At 39.6% G+C, this 26,954-nt stretch overlaps 2 protein-coding genes across 5 annotated transcripts; both read right to left on the reverse strand.

The window, feature by feature from the left end:
• Nucleotides 1-303: 303 nt before the first annotated feature.
• Nucleotides 304-19,298, reverse strand: elovl5 (ELOVL fatty acid elongase 5). 4 transcript variants are annotated; one of them, XM_026308934.1, is made up of 9 exons: nucleotides 19,272-19,298; nucleotides 19,081-19,190; nucleotides 9,489-9,553; nucleotides 8,924-9,111; nucleotides 7,303-7,380; nucleotides 6,483-6,654; nucleotides 5,318-5,442; nucleotides 2,926-3,060; nucleotides 304-2,674 (listed from the first exon to the last, which is right to left on the reverse strand). In XM_026308934.1, the coding sequence occupies exons 3-9, from the start codon at nucleotides 9,544-9,546 to the stop codon at nucleotides 2,549-2,551; spliced, it is 882 nt and encodes a 293-aa protein (XP_026164719.1). In that variant the 5' UTR covers nucleotides 9,547-9,553; nucleotides 19,081-19,190; nucleotides 19,272-19,298; the 3' UTR covers nucleotides 304-2,548. The 4 variants fall into 4 exon arrangements, with proteins under 4 accessions (XP_026164719.1, XP_026164718.1, XP_026164721.1 ...); XM_026308933.1 differs by lacking the exons at nucleotides 19,081-19,190; nucleotides 19,272-19,298 and adding an exon at nucleotides 13,495-13,668; XM_026308936.1 differs by lacking the exons at nucleotides 19,081-19,190; nucleotides 19,272-19,298 and adding an exon at nucleotides 13,589-13,646.
• Nucleotides 17,474-26,383, reverse strand: gclc (glutamate-cysteine ligase, catalytic subunit). Its single transcript, XM_026308899.1, has 16 exons — nucleotides 26,234-26,383; nucleotides 25,190-25,302; nucleotides 23,028-23,210; nucleotides 22,430-22,543; nucleotides 21,401-21,459; nucleotides 21,070-21,206; nucleotides 20,806-20,880; nucleotides 20,591-20,707; nucleotides 20,158-20,296; nucleotides 19,885-19,997; nucleotides 19,709-19,801; nucleotides 19,482-19,586; nucleotides 19,272-19,353; nucleotides 19,081-19,190; nucleotides 18,345-18,465; nucleotides 17,474-18,233 (listed from the first exon to the last, which is right to left on the reverse strand). Exons 1-16 carry the CDS (start codon nucleotides 26,381-26,383, stop codon nucleotides 18,052-18,054), a joined length of 1,893 nt encoding a protein of 630 aa, XP_026164684.1. The 3' UTR covers nucleotides 17,474-18,051.
• Nucleotides 26,384-26,954: the final 571 nt, after the last annotated feature.

Below are 26,954 nucleotides of genomic sequence, written 5' to 3' on the forward strand. Positions count from 1 at the left end.
CAGGGAAAACCTCAACACTGTCACCCTGCCCTCTCTGTCTCCCCTCAGGCCATAATCTCTGAAAGCCAATGAGTAAGGCATTGTTTGCATAGTGGCTGGCCAGCAGACATGCCACCGCCAAAGTTCACAAAAAACAGTTGTTCTGTCCTCCTAATGCAGGCTCTGTGTGACACACTGTTTCAGCACACACAGCACTGAGGAGGAGGAGATCAGAGTAACACCACTCGGATGGAAGGGACTAAAGGACATCAGTACTACATTTATCTGTCAGAAAAGTCATTAAATTAACAATTAAATTCCAAATAATTTATTAGGCTTAATGAAATCTCAAATGTGTTACTTTACAGATATTATTCAAAGCAGTGTATTTACATCAATTACAAGGAAGGAAAACAACAGTCTGAAAACCAGTAGGTCTACAATCTCAGTTTTTAATGTGTTACAGTGGGTAAAGCCTAAGTTGATACATGCTAACCCAGATTTACCCCAGATTTCAGAAAAAATATAGATTTATTTTAACATTTTATAAAATATACAGAATATCTCACACCTGTAAGCTTTATTGGCCATTATCAAATGGGGAGTAATTTAATCCTGCCCTTAAATATATAAACCCTGTTATTTTTAGTGTTATCACCTGTGGCTAGAAATTGAAAAAAAAAAAGTTGATAAGATTCATGCTGGTTTTGTGTTATTTTAATCATAATTTAATTTAGTGGTGGGTTATTTTAACAATAATGTCTGATGCCATGAACATAAATATTGGTCACCATACACATGTCAAGGCCACCCTCATTAAACTGAATCAGCGGTGCAGCAGGGCTCCACCGAGAGGCTGTGAGATTTACAGAATTCATAATTCATCTTTGTGCTGCTGCATTTGCTGTGTAGGCTCCTGACAACGGTTAAAAGAAAATAACATTAAGAGAAGGAACAGAAATGAATAAATACTTGAATCACGGAAACCTACTTTCCAACTAAGAAATAATTTTTTTCTCATGCAGATTTTTTGTTTTTAAAGAAATTGTGTTAAATGAGAAACAGTCGGTTTTTTTTTTAGAAAAAGGATAAGAAATAGTTTGACATTCTGCTGCCTGTAGTTTCATATCACAAAAACATGAGAGTGGGACTAATCTCATCTAATTCTCAGCTAGAAACAATCATTTCCCAAGTTTTCCTTTGATTCAAGATAAACATTTGTTATTTTTTAATTTAAAAAAAAAAAAAAGATTTAGGCACACAATTTGAAAAAGGAAGTCTGACACATATTAGTTTTCAATGGACCAACATGAATCTGGTGATGAGTAGTGAAAAGATGACAAATGCTACATTAGAAACCAAATCTGGTCCAGAAGGAACCCTATTTATGCAAAGATTCAAAAACAAAAATAACTATCCAGTGTTTGATAAAAAGATTTCACTACAAGATTTATTTAATAGCCTTTCTGGAACTTTTGACCAGATCACATGATCTTCCTTAACAAATGATATTTACCCAGTTTTTGTGTTTACGTTTCCATCTTTCTGAGCATTGTAAAGGCTTCTCTTGACAACTGGGGAAGAAATGTGATATAAGAAGATCATGTGACAGTAAAATGCTCCACAGTATCTACTAAATAAATCTCTTTGTTTTCTTGATTTTTCAACTGCTGTTTCCATGCTCAACTAAATTGCAATAGTCTATAGAAGTTTATCTGAATATAATATATTTGAACATTTTGCACTCAATTATACAGTATGATTATATTCACTTGATAAATTTGATAGCTACAGAGTTACCAGCAGCCAAGCAGACCTATTGGGCATCACCTTATTCCATTAGTTTAGTCTAATTACAATTCCTGTATAAAGCTCCAGTAGATATAACACAGTGTTAAAGGAGAATTGAGTTTATATTGTGCTCATAAAACACAACATTGCATCATGGTTTAAATATGTGTAGAAAGTAGTCGAAATCGAAGAGGCCCTGCTCTGCCTATGTACGGCAAAATGCAACTTCTGCTGTTACATCCTGTCAATAAAAACTACTACATTATTACACACAGCATAATTAGGATAATGCAACAGACTGTGCAGGTGTCAGATAAAGCATGGCACAAAATACTCACTGTAGTTACACATTAAGGATCTTAGTAAGCGTTGTGTTGTGTCAATTGTCCCTTAGGTTGACGCCACTGAGTGTGATGAAACCAACACACTCACCGCAGCGTTCATCTTTGGACCGTTGTCTTTAAAGCATCGTTGAGTGAGTCAAACTGTGTGTTTGCTGGTAGCAAGAAAGAGATTTTTGCTTTGGAGTGAACTGAAGATGAGGGAGGCAATATTGTGTGGTGTCAAGGACACTACAGTACTCTTCTCCTTTAACTGTATTAATTTAATAATTGAATACCATGAGTAGCAATATGTGCAAAAACATTGAAGGTCTGAATATATGTGGCTATGGCTTATTTCATCTGAAGTGAAGGCCAGACTATTCTACATAGGAAAGATACATGTACCTCCTCCTAGCAGCTTTAGCTAACACACAACAGCGGGAACCGGGTGAATGTCAATCCACCCTCAGCTTCTTGTGTGCGTCGTGCTCCATGGGTGGCGTCCCGTTTGCGTGTCCGTTCGTTGATAGAGCAGAGCCCTTCTGGTGGTCCTTCTTTAGGGAACGCTGCTTCTTATAAGTCTTGGATGAGAGAAGGAGATCATGTTAATAATTAACTGAAATTAAATAATAAGGCTATTTGCTTCTTAAAATTATAAAGTTTAATTTAGAAACAGTTTCAGGTCAAGAATGGAGCACTGTCAGGCTTTATCAGGATGTAGATGCACACACAACACTTAAGTACAATTACGGTAATTCATTGATTTGCTGACAAATATCACCAGACATTATCCTTCAAACTGATAACTGTTTGAAAAGGCAAAACAACTGACCTGAATGTAGAAGTTTGAGAAAAGGACAATGAATGTGACCATGTAACTTATTTGGAAGTAGAGCCATCCGATGGGGAAGCCACACGGCCATATGACCGCACACATCGTCTGGGACATGGTTAAAAAGAACTGGATCTGTGGAGGAAACACACACATATGAGAGTGAGAAGGTCGCAGAGAGAGAGAGAGACTCTAAAGAAAGATGCTATTGATCCAGAGACTCAAATATCCTAAATGGACTGTAAAAACAGCCGAACTGTATAAAACCTCAAGGGGGTGCTGCTGTAAATAGTCTGACACTCCCAGCATCTACAGTGGGTACGGAAAGTATTCAGACCCCTTTAAATTTTTCACTCTTTGTGTCATTGCAGCCATTTGCCAAAATCAAAAAAGTTCATTTTATTTCTCATTAATGTACACTCAGCACCCCATCTTGAGAGAAAAAAACAGAAATGTAGAAATTTTTGCAAATTTATTAAAAAAGAAAAACTGAAATATCACATGGTCATAAGTATTCAGACCCTTTGCAATGACACTCATATTTAACTCACATGCTGTCCATTTCTTCTGATCCTCCTTGAGATGGTTCTGCTCCTTCATTGGAGTCCAGCTGTGTTTAATTAAACTGATTGGACTTGATTAGGAAAGGCACACACCTGTCTATATAAGACCTTACAGCTCACAGTGCATGTCAGAGTAAATGAGAATCATGAGGTCGAAGGAACTGCCCAAGGAGCTCAGAGACAGAATTGTGGCAAGGCACAGATCTGGCCAAGGTTACAAAAGAATTTCTGCAGCACTCAAGGTTCCTAAGAGCACAGTGGCCTCCATAATCCTCAAATGGAAAAAGTGTGGGACGACCAGAACTCTTCCTAGACCTGGCCGTCCAGCCAAACTGAGCAATCGTGGGAGAAGAGCCTTGGTGAGAGAGGTAAAGAAGAACCCAAAGATCACTGTGGCTGAGCTCCAGAGATGCAGTAGGGAGATGGGAGAAAGTTCCACAAAGTCAACTATCACTGCAGCCCTCCACCAGTCGGGGCTTTATGGCAGAGTGGCCTGACGGAAGCCTTTCCTCAGTGCAAGACACATGAAAGCCTGCATAGAGTTTGCCAAAAACCACATGAAGGACTCCCAGACTATGAGAAATAAGATTCTCTGGTCTGATGAGACCAAGATTGAACTTTTTGGCATTAGTCCTAAGCGCTATGTGTGGAGAAAACCAGGCACTGCTCATCACCTGTCCAATACAATCCTTACAGTGAAACATGGTGGTGGGAGCATCATGTTGTGGGGGTGTTTTTCAGCTGCAGGGACAGGACGACTGGTTGCAACTGAAGGAAAGATGAATGTGGCCAAGTACAGCGATATCCTGGAAGAAAACCTCTTCCAGAGTGCTCAGGACCTCAGACTGGGCCGAAGGTTCACCTTTCAACAGGACAATGACCCTAAGCACACAGCTAAAATAACAAAGGAGTGGCTTCGGAACAACTCTGTGACCGTTCTTGACTGGCCCAGCCAGAGCCCTGACCTAAACCCAATTGAGCATTTCTGGAGAGACCTGAAAATGGCTGTCCACCAACGTTCACCATCCAACCTGACAGAACTGGAGAGGATCTGCAAGGAAGAATGGCAGAGGATCCCCAAATCCAGGTGTGAAAAACTTGTTGCATCATCCCCAAGACGACTCATGGCTGTACTAGCTCAAAAGGGTGCTTCTACTCAATACTGAGCACAGGGTCTGAATACTTATGACCATGTGATATTTCAGTTTTTCTTTTTTAATAAATTTGCAAAAATTTCTACATTTCTGTTTTTTTTCTGTCAAGATGGGGTGCTGAGTGTACATTAATGAGAAATAAAATGAACTTTTTTGATTTTGGCAAATGGCTGCAATGACACAAAGAGTGAAAAATTTAAAGGGGTCTGAATACTTTCCGTACCCACTGTATGTAGCAAAATCAGCCCCATGGTGTTAAGTGAATATATTTTTATTTAACTTTTTACATCTATCTGTAGGTGAAGTATATTTACTCAGCCATTGCACATAAGTACAGTTTTGATGTATTTGTACCTAAAGTTTTTCAATTCAAACAACTACGACAGTAAGAAAATACTGTATTTTATGTATTTATTTTATTTTTATTTTATGTATTTTATGCATCAATAATAAAAACATACAGCCTATCAATATATGCATCACCATCAAATTAGCCTTTTTCTATACAATGTCAAAAGTTCAGGTAGATTTTACTAACAATACATCTGTAATTTTAAATAAGCTTTTCAGTGCAGGACTTTTACTTGTTATAGTAATGATGGTTTTGTTACTTTTACTTAATAAAGACCCTAAATGCATCTTCCACGCCAGGAAGAAAGTACAGTATGAACCCACCAGCTGTAACTGTGTGATGTATCTCTTCCACCAAAGGTAGGGCCTGAGGGCTGGGATGGCTGACAGGCCATAGTAAGAATACATCACGACGTGGACGAAGCTGTTTAGGCTGGCACCGAAGTACGCTGAAGAGAGACACAGGACGTTATTCAGAGGTGATGGTCAGTGGGTGGTGAGAAAGTGGCGTTCAGGAGAGCGATGACCATCGAGGGGGATAACGATCGTTTCATTAGCCTGCTGTCTTCAGAACCATTGCAAAAACTTTCATGTAAAATCAATAGAGGCCATTAATAGTGAAGTAATACAGAAATGATACAGTGAGCATCTGATATATACAGTATATATATATATATATTGTACAACATTTTTATGGATCAGCAATGTCACATTATATTTAAGTCAGCAGTAAATAGCACATTCAAATGCTTTTCAGTTTTTGTTACGGCCGTGAAGAGGTTGGTGTGTCGCCAGGTGCTGTGTGTTTCAGGTACCGCCCCCTCCCCTGTTCCCTATCTGCCATCAGACCAAAGATATAAATGCCTGGAGAAGGGAGTCAGTAGAGGAGAGGTGGTGTCTGGTGTCTCCCTGATCTTATGTGTCTTCTACCTGTTGTGGTAACAACGTGATCTCCGGTCTTGTGTCCAGGTGATAATTCTGTTTGCTTTGTGTCCCCAGGTTTCGTTTGCGGTTTTTGCACCGACCGGTTGAAGCGAGTGTGCCCGGTGTGCAAGCTGATTTCTGTTTGTTATTCCTCCCTTGCGTTGTTTTGACCCGAATAGATGGTCTTCGGCTCTCATTTCTGAGTAGTCCGTTTTTAGTTAGCCTTACTACCGTTTCAAAATAAACTTTCTGTTAAGCGTAATCTCCTGGTTTTCTCTTACCATAACCCCTTCCCTGGTTTTTCATGTGACGCCACCCCTAGGACGTCACAGTTTTCAAGACTTCGTTATTTGCCAAATGTTGAGCAGCAGAGTTCACGTCAATAAGCATCAGGTTGTTGCCTTTAAGTCTTTGCAGGGACAACAAGCTGTTTTCATGGCTAATGGGTTTAATATTAGAACACCTGAATTATTTAACTCGCTCCGAGGCCAAACAGTAAATGTGGTTATTGGAGTGATTTGAGTCACTGGACTAGGGAGATGTCGTGTTACTGTGTTATACTCACAGTGTCCGCAGGGTATCCAGTTCATTACAAACCACCAGATATTAAACATACTAGCGTGGTGGTAGATGTGAAGAAATGTGAGTTGGTAATTATTCTTCCGCAGTATGAAGAAAACGGTGTCCATGAACTCAATGAGTTTGGAGAAGTAATACCACCACAGGACATTTATGACCTGATGGGAAACACAGCCAAACAAAAAATGGTTAAATATATAAATAAAAGTAAGAACTTTCGTTTGTTTTTTTTGTTTTTTTTACCTGAACAGAACAGTTTATAATATACAGGTAAAAACAGAACATCAGAAAAACACAATGATTAAGTTCTTTCTAAATTCCCACACATGCTATTTATCATATAAGGTGATAAGCAATTAGCTTTTCTACAGTCCCTCAAAAGTTCAGGATCTTTTAAAATGTTCTATTTAAACCCTGCAGCAAAGCAAAGCTGTGCACATCTTTTTGTGAGCCTTGTTTTCAATTTGACCGGTCTCTATAGGGACACTGGAGAGAGACATCATGATGACACAAGTCGGATTAAATTGACTCTGTGTGTCTCTGCAGCTTATCTACTGGGATTTACAGGTACACGCCCATAGAAATCAGAGCAGCAGAACTAAAAAAATACTTTAGATATATATATATATATGTATGTACATTTCAGCTGTCCTACAGTAACTGGTACTTTTACTTTTCTGTTTATAATATCAATACAAAAGACTGGGAAATTGTGTACTTTGTAATAAAATGATGTAAATATAAGTTAAAAACATCCCCAGTGCTAAGCATCACAATGTTTCATGGTGTAGGTTTGACTGGCTCACCTTATTATCCACTTCTGGTATACTGTGAGTGTTCTGGCAGTAGAAGTTGTAGCCACCATGCCACACAGTGGTAACAAGCTGATGAAACACGCACAAAGACATGCACAGACAAATAAACCCATTTAGTCCCGTATCTATTTGTTGTCGGGTTGTTCTGGCCGACCTTTAACTGCTGAGGTTGCTTAGAAATATTTAATCTAGTTAAAACATCATGAGCCAATGTTGATATTGAAATATAATGTATAATGTGATGTTCAAAGGTCTCCAGGTCCTTTTACACAGAGAGTGTTGGAACTTTGTACACATAGGTAGATTAAATAAAGTGAAAGTACAGGCATATATAAGTACCGTACAAGTACAAATTGCATACACCAGACAACATGCCACGTCAGGAAGAAGCTTATGGTGAACAAATTAAAAGCAAGGATTTTAGCATGTGTAGTCAGACCACCTTTGCTAGGCACTGTAGCTTCCTTTTGAGTCAAAGATTAACATCATCATGCTAATTTTCTTTAACTTCACACGAGGCACAAACCACATAATTCAAGAATTACTCTAAAAAGTAACTAACCTATATATGTAAAATAGGTGAGCTGCCCCTTTAAAGAATACATATTGAAGTACAATACAGATGGTGTCGTTTAATGCTGATTCACCAAAATCAATATAGATCCACTGTCTTTATCCGCTGCTGTAGCCAAGAAAACAGCAAAAGAATGATATTTGGTGTTTTAACATCAGGTATTCTATCATGCATATCATATATTAAACAAATTTAATCTCAATCATAATGTGATTGACTGCTCTGACCTGGAAAGGTGACAAGAACATCAGTATACTGTACTTTGATCCATGTGAGTTGGTATTGATCGGGTCACCCCAGGGCCAGGGGATTGTTACAGCTCAGAGTTTAATGACAACAGTCTACTGCCTTATGCAATGCAGACAGAAAGACAGACCTGATACTTTAGACTTACACATGCACTAGACCATAACATCTCATTCTGACTTCCTGGTGTTCACAGGTAAACTAACCCACAGATACCATCACTATCACAAGGAAAATCTGGGCACTATTGGTGAACGTAAACAACAAATGCAGCTCGAAATCTGCACCATTGACAAATAAGAATGCAACTCTTGTTTGTTTACATCGTTTTCACTTATTTAGTCAACTGTTTATAAAAAAGCAGTTTTGCAGAAAACAATAGGGGGCTATGCTGATGTTTGTCAGGGTATATGAGGGATTCGATGGCTGAAACAATGAGTGTGTCAGCGTCCAGCTGTGGCCCTCTCACTCCCTGATGGCATTGTCTCTTGTGGTAACATTCAGTGAGAGATGCCAGTAGCTACAGGCCCGTGTCACAAATTATGAATTAACATCTTGATTGTTTATTCTGTGTTTACATTGGCAAAGTAAATACACTTTTTTTTTTAAATAAAATGTTCACATATTTTTTTAATTGAATATCTAGTCCTATTAATACTTTAGAGTTTTAGTGAGTATACAGCTGCTGCTCAGGTCAGGTTGCTCTTCCTTTCTACTGTAGTGTGATATTACAGTGAATTGTGTGAGTTGGCCCACTTCAACACATCTCTTGGTGCTGAGCGGTCTGTTTACCTCATAGAACATGTAGAAGGACAAGAGCGTGAGGCCCAGATTGTAGAGCACCAGGAGGCCTCTGCAGGAATACGGCTGCCTGTCTTTCATGTATTTGGGCCCCAACCACACGATCAGAAGATATATGACTGTGAGTGCAATGGTTGGTGGGTAGTTGTCCAGCAGCGGCAGTCCCCGCACCCGCTGATCTGAAATATGGAGATAAAGAGGACAGCTTTTTTTTTTTTTTTACCTGCAGATCAAGAGGAGACTGATAAGGTCGCCTCACTGATAACAGCCAATGAACTTGAGAGGCAACAAGCAGCAGGAGTGCACACTGAGGACTGTTTGCCCAATACCTAAAGAGGTCCACAGCAAGAAGGTGAAAAACCAGTGCACATTTCATTTATTACAGCGTGTAATAAATGATCTGGGTCAAAGGTTTTAGACAATGTTTCTTTCACTGGTACTTCCACCTTCTGTACTAGGATAAGGTTTTGCAGCAATCACAGAATTTGCAAGATTTGCAAACACAAAGAAGAGCAGTGCATTTAACACTGACATCTAACGCAACAAACTGACTTACCTCTGGGACCAATCCATGACTCTAACAAAGTGTTCAGGTTATGATTGAAGGTCTCCATTTGTCACCTAAAAACAGAAATACACAAATAGGGTTAACACATGATGGGTTTCTATTTATTCTAATGTTAAAATGATCATTCATTAATAAATGCAAACTGAGCCATTAAAAAGTAATAATTTAACAATTTAAGGCAAGCTGATATGATCAGTGTGTTTGTTGTCTATTTACAAGTCTGGTAGACACGGAGCAACAGTGAGTGGGTGATAGTGATGAGTAAAGTAAGTCCAATATTCACACTCTTTCATTTTGTTTTTCTCTCCCCCAGTTCCTGAGGGAAGTACCAGGCTCTTCAGCTGCTAAATGCTTCACTGTGTTCACTAGTTGGTAACTTTTCTGTTTGTTCTGGCCTGAAAGTTATGACAAGGTTAGGCTTTATTATACACAGTGTCTATGTGATGTGTCTTTATAAATGGGACAATATTATCTGATTGTGTCCATAACTAATTGTATTGATGACAGTAACAGTTGAGCTTGTGATATCAGCAAAGATGCTGGTGTTCCAACTGTACATTGAGCGTACTACGTCCCCCCATCATCTGGAGTTTGAACTCCAAGTTTAAATGTAATAAATCTGAACTTGGCATTAGTACTGAGAAATGCCCCTCGTCTTTCCAAATCTGTACTTGATAACTCTGTCTGTTGACTTGTTTTCTCATCTGATTATGCTCCATCCCTGACCATCTTCTTTATGCAATATATCTCAGGTCCGTCTTCTCACATCCCCATGGTTTCAAACAGCAGATCAGATGTGGCCACTTCTCCCTCTGGGATGCAAAACAAGAAGCCAGCAGGCAGATGTGCCCAGACAAAAACCACATATCTGTCTATTCTGTTACAACTAGTGTGCAGTGATCCTCGGGCTTTAGCTTATCACCATAACTGTCAGGAAAAAGTCGAGAAATACAGATTTCTCCCTAAGGGCTAAGTAGCATTTACATAAACAGCACACAGAATTTATAGAAAAACAGAGTCCACTGCTGTGATTCTTGTGCTTTAGATGAACCCTGTGATCTAAAGCATAAGCCATTAACATGACTATGAATGTCTGTATGCTCACAGCTGGACAATTTTTCTTATATAAGCATGTTCTCATGTATTATTACAAGACTCTGTCCACTCACTGGTAACGTATCCTCAAAGCTGCATGAAGTATTTTGACTGGAATCTAAGACTGGACGAACGTGTTGAGTCACACAGTCACGGTTTTATGATGAAGGACATTTTCAAAAATCCATTAAATGACATTTTGTAGCAGCAGAGATGGATATTAATCACACAAAGCTTTACAACCTTGAAATAAACATCCGACAATATTAGATAAAGCTCTTACAGAAAAAAAAAAACATTCTGGGTTTTAAATCTCATATAAAATTGTGACAAGATTATTGACACAGCTATGCAAATGCTGTCCACATCCCTGCAGCTGATTTTGTCACCGGTAACCAGATAACTCACGTGCACACACTCTTTCTTCATTATCACCTCAGAGGCCTTTGTACAATCTTCTAGGCCTTTATTTTGTTTGCAACACCCTTCAGGCTATGCACAAAATGCCTACTCAGCCACAGAAATTGCAGCATGTCTGCAGTTATTATTTCCAGTGACATGTTTCTGAGCTATACATTCAGTTTAGTCCAGTTATGTCACAGATGGCTGCACCAGGAGACAGTCCCTACACCTGCATCTACAGCTGGAAACATAACACAAGACTAAATAAGGACTGTGCTCTGTGTATGCCTTGATTCCTTCAGAGAGATATTATGACTCTTACACTATATATGGCAATGGGCCATGTGAACCTCTGTACATTGGCCTGCTTTTCCAACAACAGCACACAATGAAATTTAAGGTAATATGTTAAATAAACCTGCAGATGGCTTAAAATCTTCTGGCTCAAATCATATTTCTGTGCATCTGTGGTGAAAGTAAAACACAACTTTACAGGTTTGCAGCATAACCTTGACAGAAATGTGAGTAGATGTATCAAATTTAGCTAAAGCATCTTAATTTAATCTGCACGTAGCTCTTAAGTACAGTTGTATTATACCAAAACATGACGAAAAGATCTGCAGGTGCAAGCCAGTTACTTTGTTTGCATGTTTTAATTCATATGAAGAGATATACACTCAAATCCTTGAAATAGTTATGTTTTAATCATTTGAGTTGCACAATAGCATGCAAGGAACTCATGTACTATCTAATAATTAGAGTAATTTATTTAAAAATGACCTTAACACTGTGCAACGTGTATGTTAGTTTACCAAGAAATTTCAGTAAAGATATATAAAGTATTAAAGTTAGGCTTAGTTAAACCCTGCATGTTAAGGTGAACTACTGCCAGGGCAACAAATATCAGCACAGCACAGCTGCATTAGTCCATAATCATTTATCTGCAAGAACTAAAGATGGCTTATTCTCATCAACCCCAGAACAGTAATATCCATGGTCTGATTATCCAAGATGCATTAGGCTGCACCAAACCATAATAATCTGCAAGGCCTTAATGAGCAGATGATGAGCCACAACACTAGGAGCATGTTAACAGGTACTAGAACAGCCTCTCATAAGTACATGATGGATCCATCAGACATGCATCTGAACAATCAGAGGAAGAGCTGAATCTTCTCATAGCGAAATGCATGATCTGGACTTTGGTCAGAAATACACCATGGTTTCATCACTGTATCTGACAATGATTTATTCAAATTGGCTAATTTACTTTGAGTGTTAGGGTTGGGCAACCTGACAATATGTGTACGCCACCAACACTGATGTACAGTATTCACAGTCCTGTTCTCAGGTAGCCTACTCTATGTGCCCCTTTAAAAGCTCTTAGTGTATTATCCACCATATGCAATAAAATGAATCAGTTGAGTGTTTTATTATCATATTGAATTTATTTGCTGTCTGTATGTATTGATCCAAGACATGTTTGCATGGATCCGATCTTCAAATTTCAGGACTGACTTATTATTCTATTTCTTAATACATTTTTCATAAATATTACTATATTATAATGCATGTCTATCCAGCTAAGTGTGGTAATATTCTACACACCCTGACAAAAGTTTTGTGAACTAGAAGTCAAGTTATTATTTGTTGTTCCTACAACTTGGATAGGTGAAAAGACTTTTGTCAGGGTATATATATCTTGGCATGTAAAGCAGCTTTACTGGAAATAAGTAGCTGAATGTTAATTAACTATTCAGTGAATCTATAAACAGAGATGTGTCATTTACACTTAAGCAGGCCTACATTACAGAGACCGACAGACACTGCTCGGAAAAAATAATTAGCAGTTTGGGCAGACCATCATTCAGACATGCAAAAGTGCAAAATCACAGTCACAAGCAGAGGATCATTTAACATTCAACCCTTTCGTTTGTCACAATACCAATAACTATAAATGATAGTCTATTATAAAGTAAAGCAACTACACATAAACATTCTGCAGCACTGGGCTGATTGCATTAGAGCTCTTTAGGGGTTTCTTTGCTTTTCTTTGTTTTTTGTTACAGTGATGATTGGGCTGTATCGTGAATACAAGACAAACATAGTGGGCTCCTACATCTGCATCCTCTCCCTAATTCCCACCACAGTTTTATAAGACAGTAGCTGTAGTTTTTCCATCGGGATCACACGTGTAATCTAAAGTACGCTGTGGTGTATGGTAGCTGTAAAATAGGAGCCCGATAAAGTACACGCGGAACTGATGGCGATGGTGATCTCATTACATCATCCTCTAATTTTATATCTGGAACTTGTAGAGAGGAATTAAGAAAATAATATTATTAACATTAACAAGAAAACAAACTTATCGCATCCTGTCGATCGCATCCAGGCTTCAGTAACAGCAGAGGTCAAAGCTTCAGCATCACCCAAACTCATCGCTTGTAGACGCCATGCGCGCTGCGAGATTTGACCAAAATGTGAAAGAAAGCCTCACCATGAAGTCACCAGGCTGTCCGATCGCCTCAGACCCGAGAGCCAAACGCTGAGCGCGGATGAAGAGACGCAGCTGCGAGCCGTGGACTGCCTACCTTGTGAGGCGGAGAGAGAGAGCAAATGTGTAACCTCGGCTGGCTGGCCCGATCGGAGCACAATGTGCAGCCTTGTCGCTCGGTGGAAAATAGTGGGAGGAACACGCAGACTGGCCCCGTGCCCTGCAGGAGGGTTATAGCCATGAGGTGACCCGGTGTGTTGCAACGACACAGCACAGCCCCGCAGAGTCAAACAGATGACATCGAGGCCAACTCCACTCTCCTGCAATTATAGTCAGATGGGTACAAGTTTCTGTTTCTGTCATAAGATCATGTGTCTTGTGAATGAAAACTGAATGAAAAGTAGTGATTGCTCAAATAAATAAAGTGGAGTAGAAGTGTTATTTCTAGTACCAAAAAAAACTGTATATGGGTCAAAATGAATTCCTGACATTATTTTGTCAAATAGGTTTGATAAAATGCAGTAATAATAAATATCTTCTCAAATAGCTTTATCCTTCCCCTTCGTTTATTTGCTTGGTCAATCAGTTCTATAACTTTCATGCTACAAAATAAAAGGATGCAACCCTTTCATAACAGCCTTCTATGTTGAATTGCATGAATTAGTTGTTGTCTTGATTAATCACATACTTGATTAGATGACCTGTATACAGAAAATCAACTAACAACTGTTGTATTTTGATATTTAAATAAATCATAATTTATCAAGCAGCTTCTCGAAAGTCAACCTGGGTGGTGTTCAATTAAAAGTCTGACATTTTTCAAGACAATACAGTTTCAGTAATTTCCAAAATCCAGCGGTGGGATTCATTCTGACTGAACCAGAACTAGTTAAGGTTGGACAACAAAGTTTAAGACATTTTAATAAGACTTTTGTGGGATCCTGTCCAGGGTCGCCCATGATTTTCTGTGGCCCTGGGCAAAAAATTGTATTTAGGGCCCCTTGTTTTCTTTAATGTCAATTCCATGACATGATTTTTGGATTAAACATAGTTTATTGCTTGGTCTAGTTGATGGTCAGCGTGCTAGTAGCAGGGTGTCTCATTTTAACAGTTTAATGTGTATTGTTTTTGGTGGCTCGTGTTAGGCAGCCTAACACTTTGTTAGCATGCTGCTTGGTGGTGTTGATCAGCGTGTCACCTGCAGCATAGAAGTATCCTGGCTTAGCTTGGCACAGTTTTAGCTGCTTGGCCAGGTCATGCCATGAAGTGTCTGCTCTGTTAACTGCTTTAAAGGTGTACTAGGACAGAGAAAGGCATGAAAAGTCTCCTGATATAATTAGTAGCTGTTTGTAAGACGTGGAGGTAGATAAGTAGAGATGATGGCGTGATTGCTGAGCAGACATTGGCATTGAGATTATAGGCTACTGCTTATCAAGACATAGGGTCAAGCCGTGGCAGTATGGGCTCAGCAGATACAACGTAGATACAAAGCTGTGTCACGCCACTGAGAATCTGCTATTTGCTTTGGGTGAGAGTGGAATTTCAAGGAATGCTAAAGCAAATTTAGCCATTTGCCCACATTTTATGCCACATGTTGATAGTGTTACACCTTTCAGAAAGTATTCAGACCCTGCTTCACCTTTTTTCTATTTTGTTTTGTTGCAGCCTGATACTACAATTATTTAAATTTATTTTTCTCATTAATCCACACTCAGTGCCACACAATGACAAAGTGTTTGTAAATGTATTAAAAAGTAAAAACTGAAATATCACATTTACGTAAGTATTCAGACCCTTTGCAACAATGTGGAATTAGCTTTGGTGCCTCCCATTTCTCTTGATCTTTGCTAAGATGTTTCTACACCTTGATTGGAGTTCACCGGTGGTAAATTAAATTGATTGGACATGATTTAGAAAGGCACACACCTCTCTAGAGAATGCCTCACTGCAGGAAATGCATATCAGAGCAAAAACCAAGCCATGAGGTCAAAGGACCTACCTGTAGATCTCAGACAGGATTATTGATCAGCACAGAGCTGGGGAAGGCTACACAAAAGTTCTGCTGCACTGAAGGTCCGCAGGAGCACATAATACTTAAATGGAAGAAGTTTGGCACAACTAGGACTCTTCCAAGAGCTGGTCACCCAGCCAAACTGAGCAATCGCAGGAGAAGGGCCTTAGTAAGAGAGGTGACCAAGTGGCAGCATCATGCTGTGGGGGTCTTTTTCAACAGCAGGGACTGATAGACTGGTCAGGGTTGAGAGAAAGCTGAATGGAGCAAAGTACAGTGATATCGTCAATGTTCCCCAGCACTCAGGACCTCAGACTGGACCGAAGGTTCACCTTCCAACATGACAACGACCCTAAGCATACAGCCAAGACAACAGAGGAGTGGCTTGGGGACAACTCTGTGAATGTCCTAGTGCAGCCCAGCCAGAGCCCCGACTTCTGGAGAGACCTGAAAACATTTCCAACCTGATCGAGCTTTAGAGGATTTGCAAAGAAGAATGGCAGAAAATCCTTCAATCCAGGTGTGCAAAGCTTGTTGCGACATAACCTAAAAGACTCAAGGCTGTAATTGCTGCCAAAGGTGCCTCAGCTAAGTACTGAGTAAATGGTCTGAATACTTTGAATACTGCCAATGTGATATTTAAACTTTTTAATAAATTTACATCCTTCCATCATCTATACCCGCTTATTCCTATTTAGGGTCACAGGATCTGCTGGAGCCTATCCCAGGTCTGTTTGGTGACAGGTCACCAGTCCACCACAGCAATAAATTTACAGACATTCCTAAAATTCTGTTTTCACTTCGTCATTATGTGGTACCAAAAAAATCATTTAAACAATTGAAGAATCAGGCTGCAACTTAAGAAAACTGAAAAAAGTGAAGAGGGTCTCAATACTTTCTAAATGCACTGTACTGCATAATCTCTGATCACTGATAGCCCATTACATCAGCTTTTTTCAAAGGCATTTACACAGTAGAACAACAGAGCTGTAAATAAATTCACTTTGTCTGCCACAAGCTCCAGGCTCCTGCCATCGTGCACAGTGCTCACTGTCACACTGTAAAATTGCTAATGTCTTAGGTAATGTCTGTGCAGTTTTACTACAGGTCTCCAGAAGTGGGGACTGATGGCTGCTGTAAAAATCACAGACTGGCAACATATTTATCACTTTTTTTCCTGAATTTTGCATAGGCTCTCTAACATTTCTAAGGACTGTCAACTGTGTGTCACTCCTACACTCTCTCTGTCCTAATGGGAATTTTATCTAGTTCTCATGTCCAGTGCATTAATAACAACAGTGAGTACCAGGGATTTGTTTGTGCTTACAGTTTGAAGCCTCAAACTAATCTCTGGTCCCACCAAACTGTAGACCCCTACCTGCCATAATCATCTGGTGCAACTGGTCAAACAGGGAATTTGTCACTGCAGGTCAGATGTGAAGCTGTGGTTCAACACCGCCACCTTGTGGATGAAAGTGTTTGGGCAATGGCTGATGTCATTTAATTTAAACTATAGATGTGTAGAAATTCACTGATGTATGTTTGTATGTGTAATAGCCCATGTTTTATTTTTAAGGTTTTCCTGGAGTGGCAGTCACCTTAAATACAAAACGTGTGCAGTCTTTTGTGCATTAACTAATGTTGAAATGTCTGCTGCTTTGTTTAGTAACCAAGTGTCCAATTACTTCGGAACCTTTGGAAAAGTGGGTACTAAGTGCTAAAAGGGCTAAATTTCCCACATGGTTCTTTTTAGTGATGTAAATCTATCCAGATTAAATCTGAAGATTGGCACTTTCCATTACTTTGCTGAAGCACAGAGCCTGAAAATCAAAAAGGGAGTAACCGTCTAAATATTTAAGGTCTGGACTGTATTTACTTTATCCCAGAACACAAAGACGTTGGTAAAACTCTTGTGTAGAACAGCAACAATGTCGTAGCGTGAGAAAACAAAAAGCACTCTATGTCAGGCGGTTTTAAGAAAACTGACTTACTCACTGTAGTTCAGATTTATTTTTTGAAGCAGCATCACATTGCAAACAATGGTGCATAATTTCCACTTGAATGCAACACTACTTTCAAATGCCCACTACAATGTCAACATAGCATACCAAAGCAAACAGTTCTCATAGAATGCAGAAAAAAGATCTCTACCAAATGCAAAGAAAGCTCATATCCAGGAACAACAAAACACATACCAATGATGTTAATGTAAAGCAGAGGTACAGTATTTACAGGACACCAAATTAAAAGCAGACTACTGTACAGCTCTTTGCTACATTTACATTCTCACACAGATAGGCTTAATTTCCAGAGAAAAATAAATACGCATCTGATTTCTATTACACAATCTTTTCCATGTCTTAACCCTATTAAAATAGTTTTGTAATCATAAAAATCTGATACAGTACATATACATACATTTGATGCAGGTGTGTTTCTTGCAACACACACATGCTGTTTCGCATTCTCCTACAATTGGACCTCTTTCATTATAAGCCAAACGTCTTTCTTCACATGCTTTGTATGACAATGTATTTTTACAGTGATCCTCATTTGAACTTGTTAACTGGGTTTCCAATGAGCTCTGGGCATTGCTCTTCTCCTTTTGCGATCCTGTCACATTTTCGGAACAGGTCGTAGTTAATCTTGTCCGTTATGATGCTGTTTTGTTCATACTGCGGGTGCTTGGCAACAAAGTCCCTCATCCACTTGGCCATTGTCATCAGTTCACCTGTTTCAGATCAGAAGAAATCAGGAGTTAACTGTCGATGCCACATGAAGAGAAAACATATTTTTGGCTTTTGAGAACATTAAGTTTTGTCTTGTAATAATAGTAGTTTACCTGAGGCACGTTTCTTGATGAGCTTCAGATAATTTAAAATGGTGCACCTGGTGTCCACATCAACTTCCATGTTTTCCAGATAGCAGTTAAGGATCGGGATAAGCCCTTGAAAAACTCCCTCCTGGTCATTAAAATAAAGAACCCAGTTAGAGAGTTAAACGGCTTAAAACACGACCACTAAGAGTCTTCAGCTATGCTAATAAGGGTTAGATAAGATACTCCCAGTCACTCTTCCTTCATTGTATGTGGTAAGCACTGCATTAGTCCATTTGCCAAGGCAGTGTAGAGATTCTATTAAGTTAGCAGAATCAGTTGTATCAGGGTAAATACAGGATGATGCTTTGACGTAACTGGCAGCACTGACGACTGTGCTGCCATTATGGTAAAGTATCATTACTTTCTGATATCTCCAACTTGGAATTTTAACTTGTTTTTTTTTTTTTTTCACTAAATACTAAGAGAGCTGAGGCTACATGACACGGTAGGGGATCACCAAATTTCATTATTAAACAGTTAAATATACTTCACTGAAAACAACAATTGTGAGTGTTCACAGAGATAAGAAAAGTTAGTGTCAAAAGTCATTAGGGTTCATCCTCTGGGGACCAAGAACGTCTGTACAAAAATTGATGGCAATCTATGTCATAAGTAACATATGTGAACCTTAATCGACCAACTTAGACACATTTTAATGTAGCCATGGCTAAAGCGTCATCAAAAACAAAATAAAAATGACCTTTCCATTGATGATTGTGTCAATGCTCATTAGTGTATAGTCCTCATTGGCACCATCACTCTCCAAGCCGTTCTGAGCTGATGCAGTGCCATCAAGTACGGGGTTGCAGCCTGTTTTTTGACAGTACACATTCATTAGTTACTCCTGTTTGAGGCTGTAGCCATAAGCGGCAACTTTTCTGTTCTACTCACCTCTGAAGATGTCCTTTCGGAAGTAAAACATGCCCTCCTGGACAGCGTTTCTCTTCTGTGCAACCTTCATGTTTTCATCAACCTGATAAAAGACAAGTCCAAGTTGAGCAGATCGCTAGGTAAAAAACTCAAGTACAGCATTAGGACACAAATATCTACTTCAGTTAGCTGAATTCTGCTTTAACATTTTAGAAAAGACTAGTTTTTTACCTTTGACAAAGGGATTAGGAAGTCCAGTTTGTAGGACAAGATCACTCTAGTAAGCAGCACAACAAAGACCACGTATGCAGCATTTTCAAAGTCAGTTAGTTGCACCTGGGGAAAAAAAGAAAAAAAAAAAAATGTAAAAATTACTACCTAGCAGGCTTTTAGAAACCAGGGCTTATATTCAATTAAAAAAAGACTATGTTTAAGTACTGGTATTTGAGTCCAGCTACCTCCATGGGGCGGAACTCTACTCTCCAGCCGATATCAGAGTTTGGAGGTGGAGGTTTAAACCTCATCGTCTGCCAGTTAGTCGACTGGAGGTTCTGCAAAGCATCAAATGCCAAGTTTAAAAACATCCAGTCAAGTCAAGCCTGTGCATTTGGATTTCTTCTAAGAAACTGCTCACCTCAAAATGATCAGACTCGTTTTCATCATCCAAGTGTATTTTCTCCTCAAAGACAGAGAGCGGATCCCGAATGAAGAGGTGTGCTATGTGTTGGGCCAGGAGCTTGTCAATTCCTGCAAATAGAAAGTTGTACCAGCAAAATTTAGTGGATTTTAACCATAAAATCAACCATGTTCACATATTTACAATAATCCTATTAAATACAGCATATCAGTACATTTATATTGTATTTCAGACCTACTGTATCAGTTTCTCCATTTAACAGTGACGTACCCGCATCAAGCAGCTGCTTGTAGATCTCCTCGTCTATTATCAAATTGATGTCATTGTACTTCTCACCACAGCCAGACAGGTAGCTGTCTATGGAATCATATCTTGACTTGAAGATCCTGTATTTGTTGTTTTTCAAAGGCTGCGAAAACAGTGTCATACTTGAAAATAACATTTTATTATGACATCTAGGTAGTACTTTGGCCTCTCATGAAGAAAAAAAACCACAAGCTGTCTTCAAGATAAAGAAGGTGAAACAACACTACATGGTTCTGACCTCTGGTAGAAATCATACTAATAAACACAATTACAACATTTATATAAAATCATCTTGTTATTTGGGACAAATTCCAAACTCTTCATCAGTCCTCACTGCAAGAGTTTGGGTTTGTCCTCCTCCACTTGTTTCAGGCTGGTTTCAGCTCCCTCTGCTCACCTTTAGCCCGCGTTCTTCCTCTGTCCTGTCATCCACTGAGGCAGAAATAACTCCCCAGCGGCAATCAATATCTGACACATAGCCTCTGTAGAAGGGTGAGGCTGCACTCAGTGCCATCTGTAAAACATGGGATCAAAAAGTACAAAAGTATATAAATTAAATAATTAATAGTGGGGAAATCATGATAACATGTCAAGGTTCATTTATCTACTCACCACAATGGGGCAGAATGTTGCTAGTTGGTCATAAAGGTACCTTGCCTCATCAATGCTGCAAGCCTGGAATGTCACCTGCAAAAGTGTCATAAAAAAGAGGCTGAAGTGCATTTATATATCACTTATGGGGACTGTTAAAGTTGCAGTCACATAGAACTTCACAGGCCAAGCTACATCATGTCATTTATATCACTAAAAACAAAAGGACTGAAAAGGCAACAAAGAGTCTGGGATGCCCAATTGCTCTGTCACTTGGTTCAGTACCTGCAGACAGCAGTTGCCCATGCCGAAGCCCATGGCGTCCATGTAGATATGATCAGGCAGCGCTGCCCTTGCTGCCTCACCATCATCCTCAGGAAACTCCTCCACAAATGGAGATGGAGTGCACTTGTCTTTAAAGACTGACATGTGAAACACAATAGTATTTGTTGTTTCCTTTTTGCAGTGTGAGAGGCAAACATAATGCATAAAAACTGAACCGCTTTTACCCCAGTAATATTCTGCTATATAGATTATAGCCACAAGTATTTTCTGACAAAAAGAAAACTGTAAACGACTTATGATCCATTTTCCCCCCATGTCACTCAAAACTTACTTGGCACATTAATCACGACTTTCTCTCCTCTTCTATGTCGTATGTTTTTGGTCAGGGTGCTGAAGGAGCAAATCCACACAAACATACTTAACTATAGAAAACAGTTTAAAGAACAAAAAGACCATGTGTTTATGGCATCATCAAATTTTACCAGCACCTTCAGTAAAATGTGCCACTTGCAAATTAAAAAAAAAAAAAAACATCAGTAGAAACCATATTACAGACATAACTGCCATTGGGAGAGAAAGATAATGCTTTACTGTCTACTGAATGGCCTATCTATGTATTTATGTATCTATGTACTTTAAGAGGGTTTTGACTGTGCAGAGAGTGTCTGCAGGGTTAAACCTTTTCATAGAGATTCTTATGCACAGATAATTACAAACGGAGATGCATCAGAATCAGTGTGGGTGTAGTTAGGGGTGTCAATTATTACATAATATTACACTGTACACCTTCATTTACTGATGGTGTCATTTTATTTCTAAAAGACTTTGGGCAGCTGCATTCAGGTCACTGAGGAGCATTTCACACCCTCCTGACCTGCTCCTGAACCTAAAGCAAATTTGGTGGTTTCTAAGCAACAAGCAGAACTTCAGGCTGCGTTTGTCACTCCTGTACTTATGTTTCAACAAAGGCAGGATTACTATAAATGTCCTAATCCAACATGGGTTGCGATGATGTTTCATATTTCCGATAAATCCCCTCCTTCTCGGCCTCCTGACATCATTGCTCAACAACACTTGCACTACATGATTTAATTCATTTAAAGAATTCACTATCTACAGCTGAGAAATGTCATTAGATCATTTTTAAAACCTGGAAATGTATTAATACCACGTCTATACAGTATAATATTGTGGTTGATCGAGGCTCCGAGTTCAGTCCAAATATCTTGGAAGGACAGTATGACATTTCTTCTGGTGTGTGGCAAAGCACAAACTTGTCTATACTCAAGCAAGAAGACAAAAAACATCAGTGGGGCAACCACACATGCACACTGTCATGGCATCCAACAACAAAGCCTACCTGAACCGAGGGTGTCTGTTGATGGCTTCATCGGGGAAAAACAGTGACTTTGAGACTCCGATCTCAACAGGTGTTGGCCGGTGCTCTGGTTTGGTGAAACCTGGGCACCCTAACCTAAACAAATGATCACATTCTTATTTAACTATTACCATTAATACCTTATCTCAGACATTCGGCATGTAATGGTTATTTAATTTAATGACTAAGTGTTTTATCTAAAAATTGTTTATATGAATAAATAATTCTGGTATGTCATATTCACATGGGTGCTGTTTTAGACTGCTTCTTTTGCTAGAAGATGACAAACAGTTCATCGACCGCCTTATCAATCAACTGATCATTGCACCTGTTGAATATTTTGCACTGTGTATTAAGATGGTAATGTTTTGATTGCATGTGATACTGAGTGCAATCACACAGTTCCCACATCTAAAGAAATGTCAATATTGTGAACCTATAGAATTCATCACTGATGAACAGCACAATGTTGCATACCATCACAATATATCAAACTATGTACACTTGGTTTGTTTTGCTGTTATCTCCACTAACAACTATCAGAGAGGGTGAAAACACTTGCTCGATGTAACCAGAGGACCTTGGAAATGAGGTGATGGTGCAGAGGGTTTCATTCTGGTTCAGGACAGATGAGGCCTCTCGTCGTCTCTTTCCCATGTTGCCCTCCACAGTGTTGAACTCTGACATTGTCCCCCCATACGGCTGCCCTGGAGTTCCTTCAATCATGTAGCTGCCATACTCTGGTCTCCAAAGTGTGGGGTGGCTGCAAAAAAACATATCCCTTGTGAAAGCATACTTCTGTTGTAGATTAGCAAAAAAAAAAGAAGTGATCAAGAAAAGGCCCTGCTCTCAATACCACGATGACCTTTCAGATTAAATAAACTTTGCACTCTGCCTCTGGCATAATGTATGTCAGCCTTAATCATGGCGGGGAAAACAAATGTAACGTTATTGCGCTTCGGAGAGAGTGGCGTGTTTGACAGAGGGGCAGTAATGAGGAATGCATTGGATGTACTATTCCCACTCCCATTGGTATTTCCCCTCAGTGAAGTAGGCTCCACAGATTTAGACCGACGTCATGGGCAGAGAGCAAGCATAACACTCTTAAGCTTGTACAAACACATTCACACTGCCAGCAGAGAACTCTTCTTTTTGAAGAAATGTCAACGAAACCAGTCAAACAGCATTACTAGCTCTGACTGTTACCTCTAACAGGCCTCAGGCCAAATATTTTTATATCACTGTTACATTTTTTTCACATTTCAAGAATTAACTGAGAATATTTTTGTTGAAGTTTTATGTAGACATTTTCGAAAGCAACGGATTTAATTCATGGAAATGAAGTTCACATGTAATCAAAGCCTTAGGGGAGCATTTTCAGAATAATTCTGCAAAATTGTGTTTATGCTAGAGCTGAATTGATTGAACAGATTAGTAGAATGCCAAACATTTGCTGTGGGAACTTCTGAAATGTGTTAGATTTGGGGGTTTTTTGCCCATAGTTATAGAAAAACTAAAATAACTAGTAAAAATGCTAAGACTGCAATGAATGACAAATTACAATAATTTTACTACAATGTCCTAGAAACCTGCATATTACTGTGACATATGGAGGCGGAAGTATGTTGACACAGAGCTACATGGGTGCAAATATGGGACAGGACATTTATAGATGCCACTATGGATGTGTGTTTGTATATAACATAAAAGGTGAATGACAAAATGAGGCATTCAGGGACTGTTTTCGTTGACATTTTACTGGGGACATGTTAGAGGCAAAGGGGAAACTCAAATTGATACAGACAAATCTTCAGTGTGCAAAGCTGGAAGCGGCACACTTAACTCAGATCTTCATTGCTTCTAATGGTGCAATAACAAACTGGTGAATAGTTTGGATGTTTGAACTAAATGCATGTCAGTGCTGCACTGCTGTGTTTAAAAGGATCAGAGATGTTTGTGTAGATTGCATCTGCCATGGGTGAAAAAGCACTCTGTGACTCTATGTCAATCATCAAGTAACATAAACAATGAAAGGTGGCTTTGACAGTCAAATTCACAGTCAGCTATATTTGGGCTTGAAGGCAAATTCAGTGCAGTCGCCCACAGGTTCAACACAAGCCTCTACTGTTTTTGATTTGTGACCCTCTCATCACATGGCAGTTCAACTATACAGCGACTTTCCTCCTCAGATTGTTTCTTCTGATGGTCTTAAAGAGCTGAATGTAACCGAAGAGATGAATAAAAACAACAACCAGGGGTGTGGGGAAAACTGTTTTGGCAAATTTGGATTACACAAGAATCCAAATTTAAGAAGGTTTGTTTTCTGGGGAGACAATGTATGTGAAAATACAAACCTTATAATTTTCTTTTTAAACCTGTGCTGAACAGAGACGAAGCTAAAATAAAACACTGATGTGGGTGTATAACAGCTTTAAAGTGATAACTAAACAAATATCTACTGCAATGTCTGTGCATCAGTAATGTGGATTGAACTTTTGCACCGAGTCTCCTCGTCTCTACATTTTATGGCAAACTCATACATGACAAACTCATGTATGTCTTCAAAAACTAAGATTTTGTATCAGGAGGTAGACAAGGAAGAATCAAAGTTGTAGCCATAGTCCAAAGTAAAGTCACGGCCTCCATGCATTAAAACTACATAATATAAAGTCATGTAGATCTTTTACTAACTGTAATGTACTGAGCCAAATGTTTAGACATGTGCAGTTAAAAGTTACTTACTTGGGGTTTATCTTTTCACCCTGGTCTTGGAGAGTTTCCAAAACATCCCCACCATTCAGGACAAGTCGAACCTTCTCATCCTTATCATCCAATTCTACTAACATGTACTCAACCTAACAAAAAAAGGACACATTATCAATCCACAGTGGAAACGTATCATGGCCACTGCTTTATTCATCCAACTTATGCTTTTCACATATACAGCAGGTTTTCAGTCGGTACTGGACGACAGCACAAAGCCCACGTTGTCAAGATCAGGCTGGGACGCCATCACATCAATTCCAATTCATCAGTCCTGTTTCCTTGACTTTGACTCTGTACCCTGTAATCCCCTGTCTGAAAGAGGGATTAATCTGTAACAACAGCATTCCACATTGTTCGAAATAAAAACACCTTTTTTTTTTTTCAGGCTGGGGCACGCTGTGGTTTTGAGGACCAAAGGTGGGCAAAAACTAGAAATTCAAGCTGTTGTGTAGTTTTGAATCCATGGAAGAAAGACTCTGTAACAGCCATCCCCCCATAACTTCACACACTGTACAGCAGGATTAACATTAATGCTACACAAAGTAGCGGGGAGTGGCTCTGAATTAGTGCTTGAATTAACAGATGACCTGTCCATAACAGACAACCAACAATACCTAATAATTAAACACACTCAGTTATTTAAACTCAGATTCTTGTAAAAACTCTTATGGTTGGGACTAATAGTTCAACATAACTGTGCTGTACAAGTAGCTCAAAAATGTCCCATTATCTATTCTAGACCCTTCTTTCAAGAAGAAACGTTTGACCACTTGTCAAAAGTTATTCAGATTATGTACTATTGTAACATGGACAAATGCCACAGAGGGGGACAGTGAAGGCAACAGATTTATTTTATTAAAATGTCTGTTTTTCCTACATCAACAGATAATACACCCCTCCATGTTATTGCATCATGCAACACCCATCGTGACAGATCAAAAGCATCAAGAGTCAAAAACCAGCAGCACAGCATTTCCAGCTGGCTGGTTCAATTTAAAGAAAGAAGAGCAGCTTTCTTACCTCATCGCCCCATTTCAACACATCTCTCTGACGGTCCTTCACCTTGTGGTAGATGTTGAGAAACTGAATGATGCCGTGCTTTCTGATGTGATCAGCACATTTCTTGGTTTCTTCCCAGTTCAATGGAGAGCCCTGTGACAGTAAACCCATCGCACAGTCAGGCTGTAAGGTGCAAACTGCAGACTTGGTGTCTTACTGGCTGCTGATATTGAACTTGCACGCCGACCGTTAGCTAGCTAGCTAATGTGTCCAGCTCACACGGAGCTAGCATGAAGTCTCGGTCCAAACAAACGGGGAGTCCGGAACCTTAAGGTGCTGTCAGAGAGCTCACAGGCTGGGTTAAGTGTGTCTAGGTGCTGCTAGGCGACGTTCCCTGAAGGAAACCTCAGTGTGGCATCCAGATGCAGGCCCCTGCTCATCACTTGCTAATATCTGGTTAACTCGGTAAAGCACACCCCTGAGAAGAAAACGCTGCTGCCCAGAAAGACCCGACGAGTTAATGAAAACGCGCTCGCCTTGGCTCGGTTACCGACACGAGAGAGGCTGTTAATGTGCAGCTCTGTGATGTCAGTTGAACCGGCAGATACCTGGTTGTTGCCAAACCAATCTGCTCCCCCGGCCGCTCTGTGCTCAGCATATGAACGGCCTCCTGACTAAACACACGTGATGTCGTCAGGCGGGGCGCGGTGACGTCACTATGACTCAGCATTCTTTGGCGTTA

The sequence above is a fragment of the Mastacembelus armatus genome, chromosome 15, assembly GCF_900324485.2.
Source record: "Mastacembelus armatus chromosome 15, fMasArm1.2, whole genome shotgun sequence".
Lineage (NCBI taxonomy): Eukaryota > Metazoa > Chordata > Actinopteri > Synbranchiformes > Mastacembelidae > Mastacembelus > Mastacembelus armatus.

Excerpts from the sequence above, each read along its gene's own strand:
- elovl5 (XM_026308934.1), bottom strand. The coding sequence starts at position 9,546 with ATGGAGACCTTCAATCATAACCTGAACACTTTGTTAGAGTCATGGATT. Across the intron at positions 7,381-8,923 it reads CCTTCTACATGTTCTATGAG|CTTGTTACCACTGTGTGGCA; the intron begins GTAAACAGACCG and ends GTGTTTCATCAG. Across the intron at positions 3,061-5,317 it reads ACATCACACAGTTACAGCTG|ATCCAGTTCTTTTTAACCAT; the intron begins GTGGGTTCATAC and ends TTTCCTCCACAG.
- gclc (XM_026308899.1), bottom strand. The coding sequence starts at position 26,383 with ATGGGTTTACTGTCACAGGGCTCTCCATTGAACTGGGAAGAAACCAAG. Across the intron at positions 23,211-25,189 it reads GGTGAAAAGATAAACCCCAA|CCACCCCACACTTTGGAGAC; the intron begins GTAAGTAACTTT and ends GTTTTTTTGCAG. Across the intron at positions 19,998-20,157 it reads CAAGCAGCTGCTTGATGCGG|GAATTGACAAGCTCCTGGCC; the intron begins GTACGTCACTGT and ends TTCTATTTGCAG.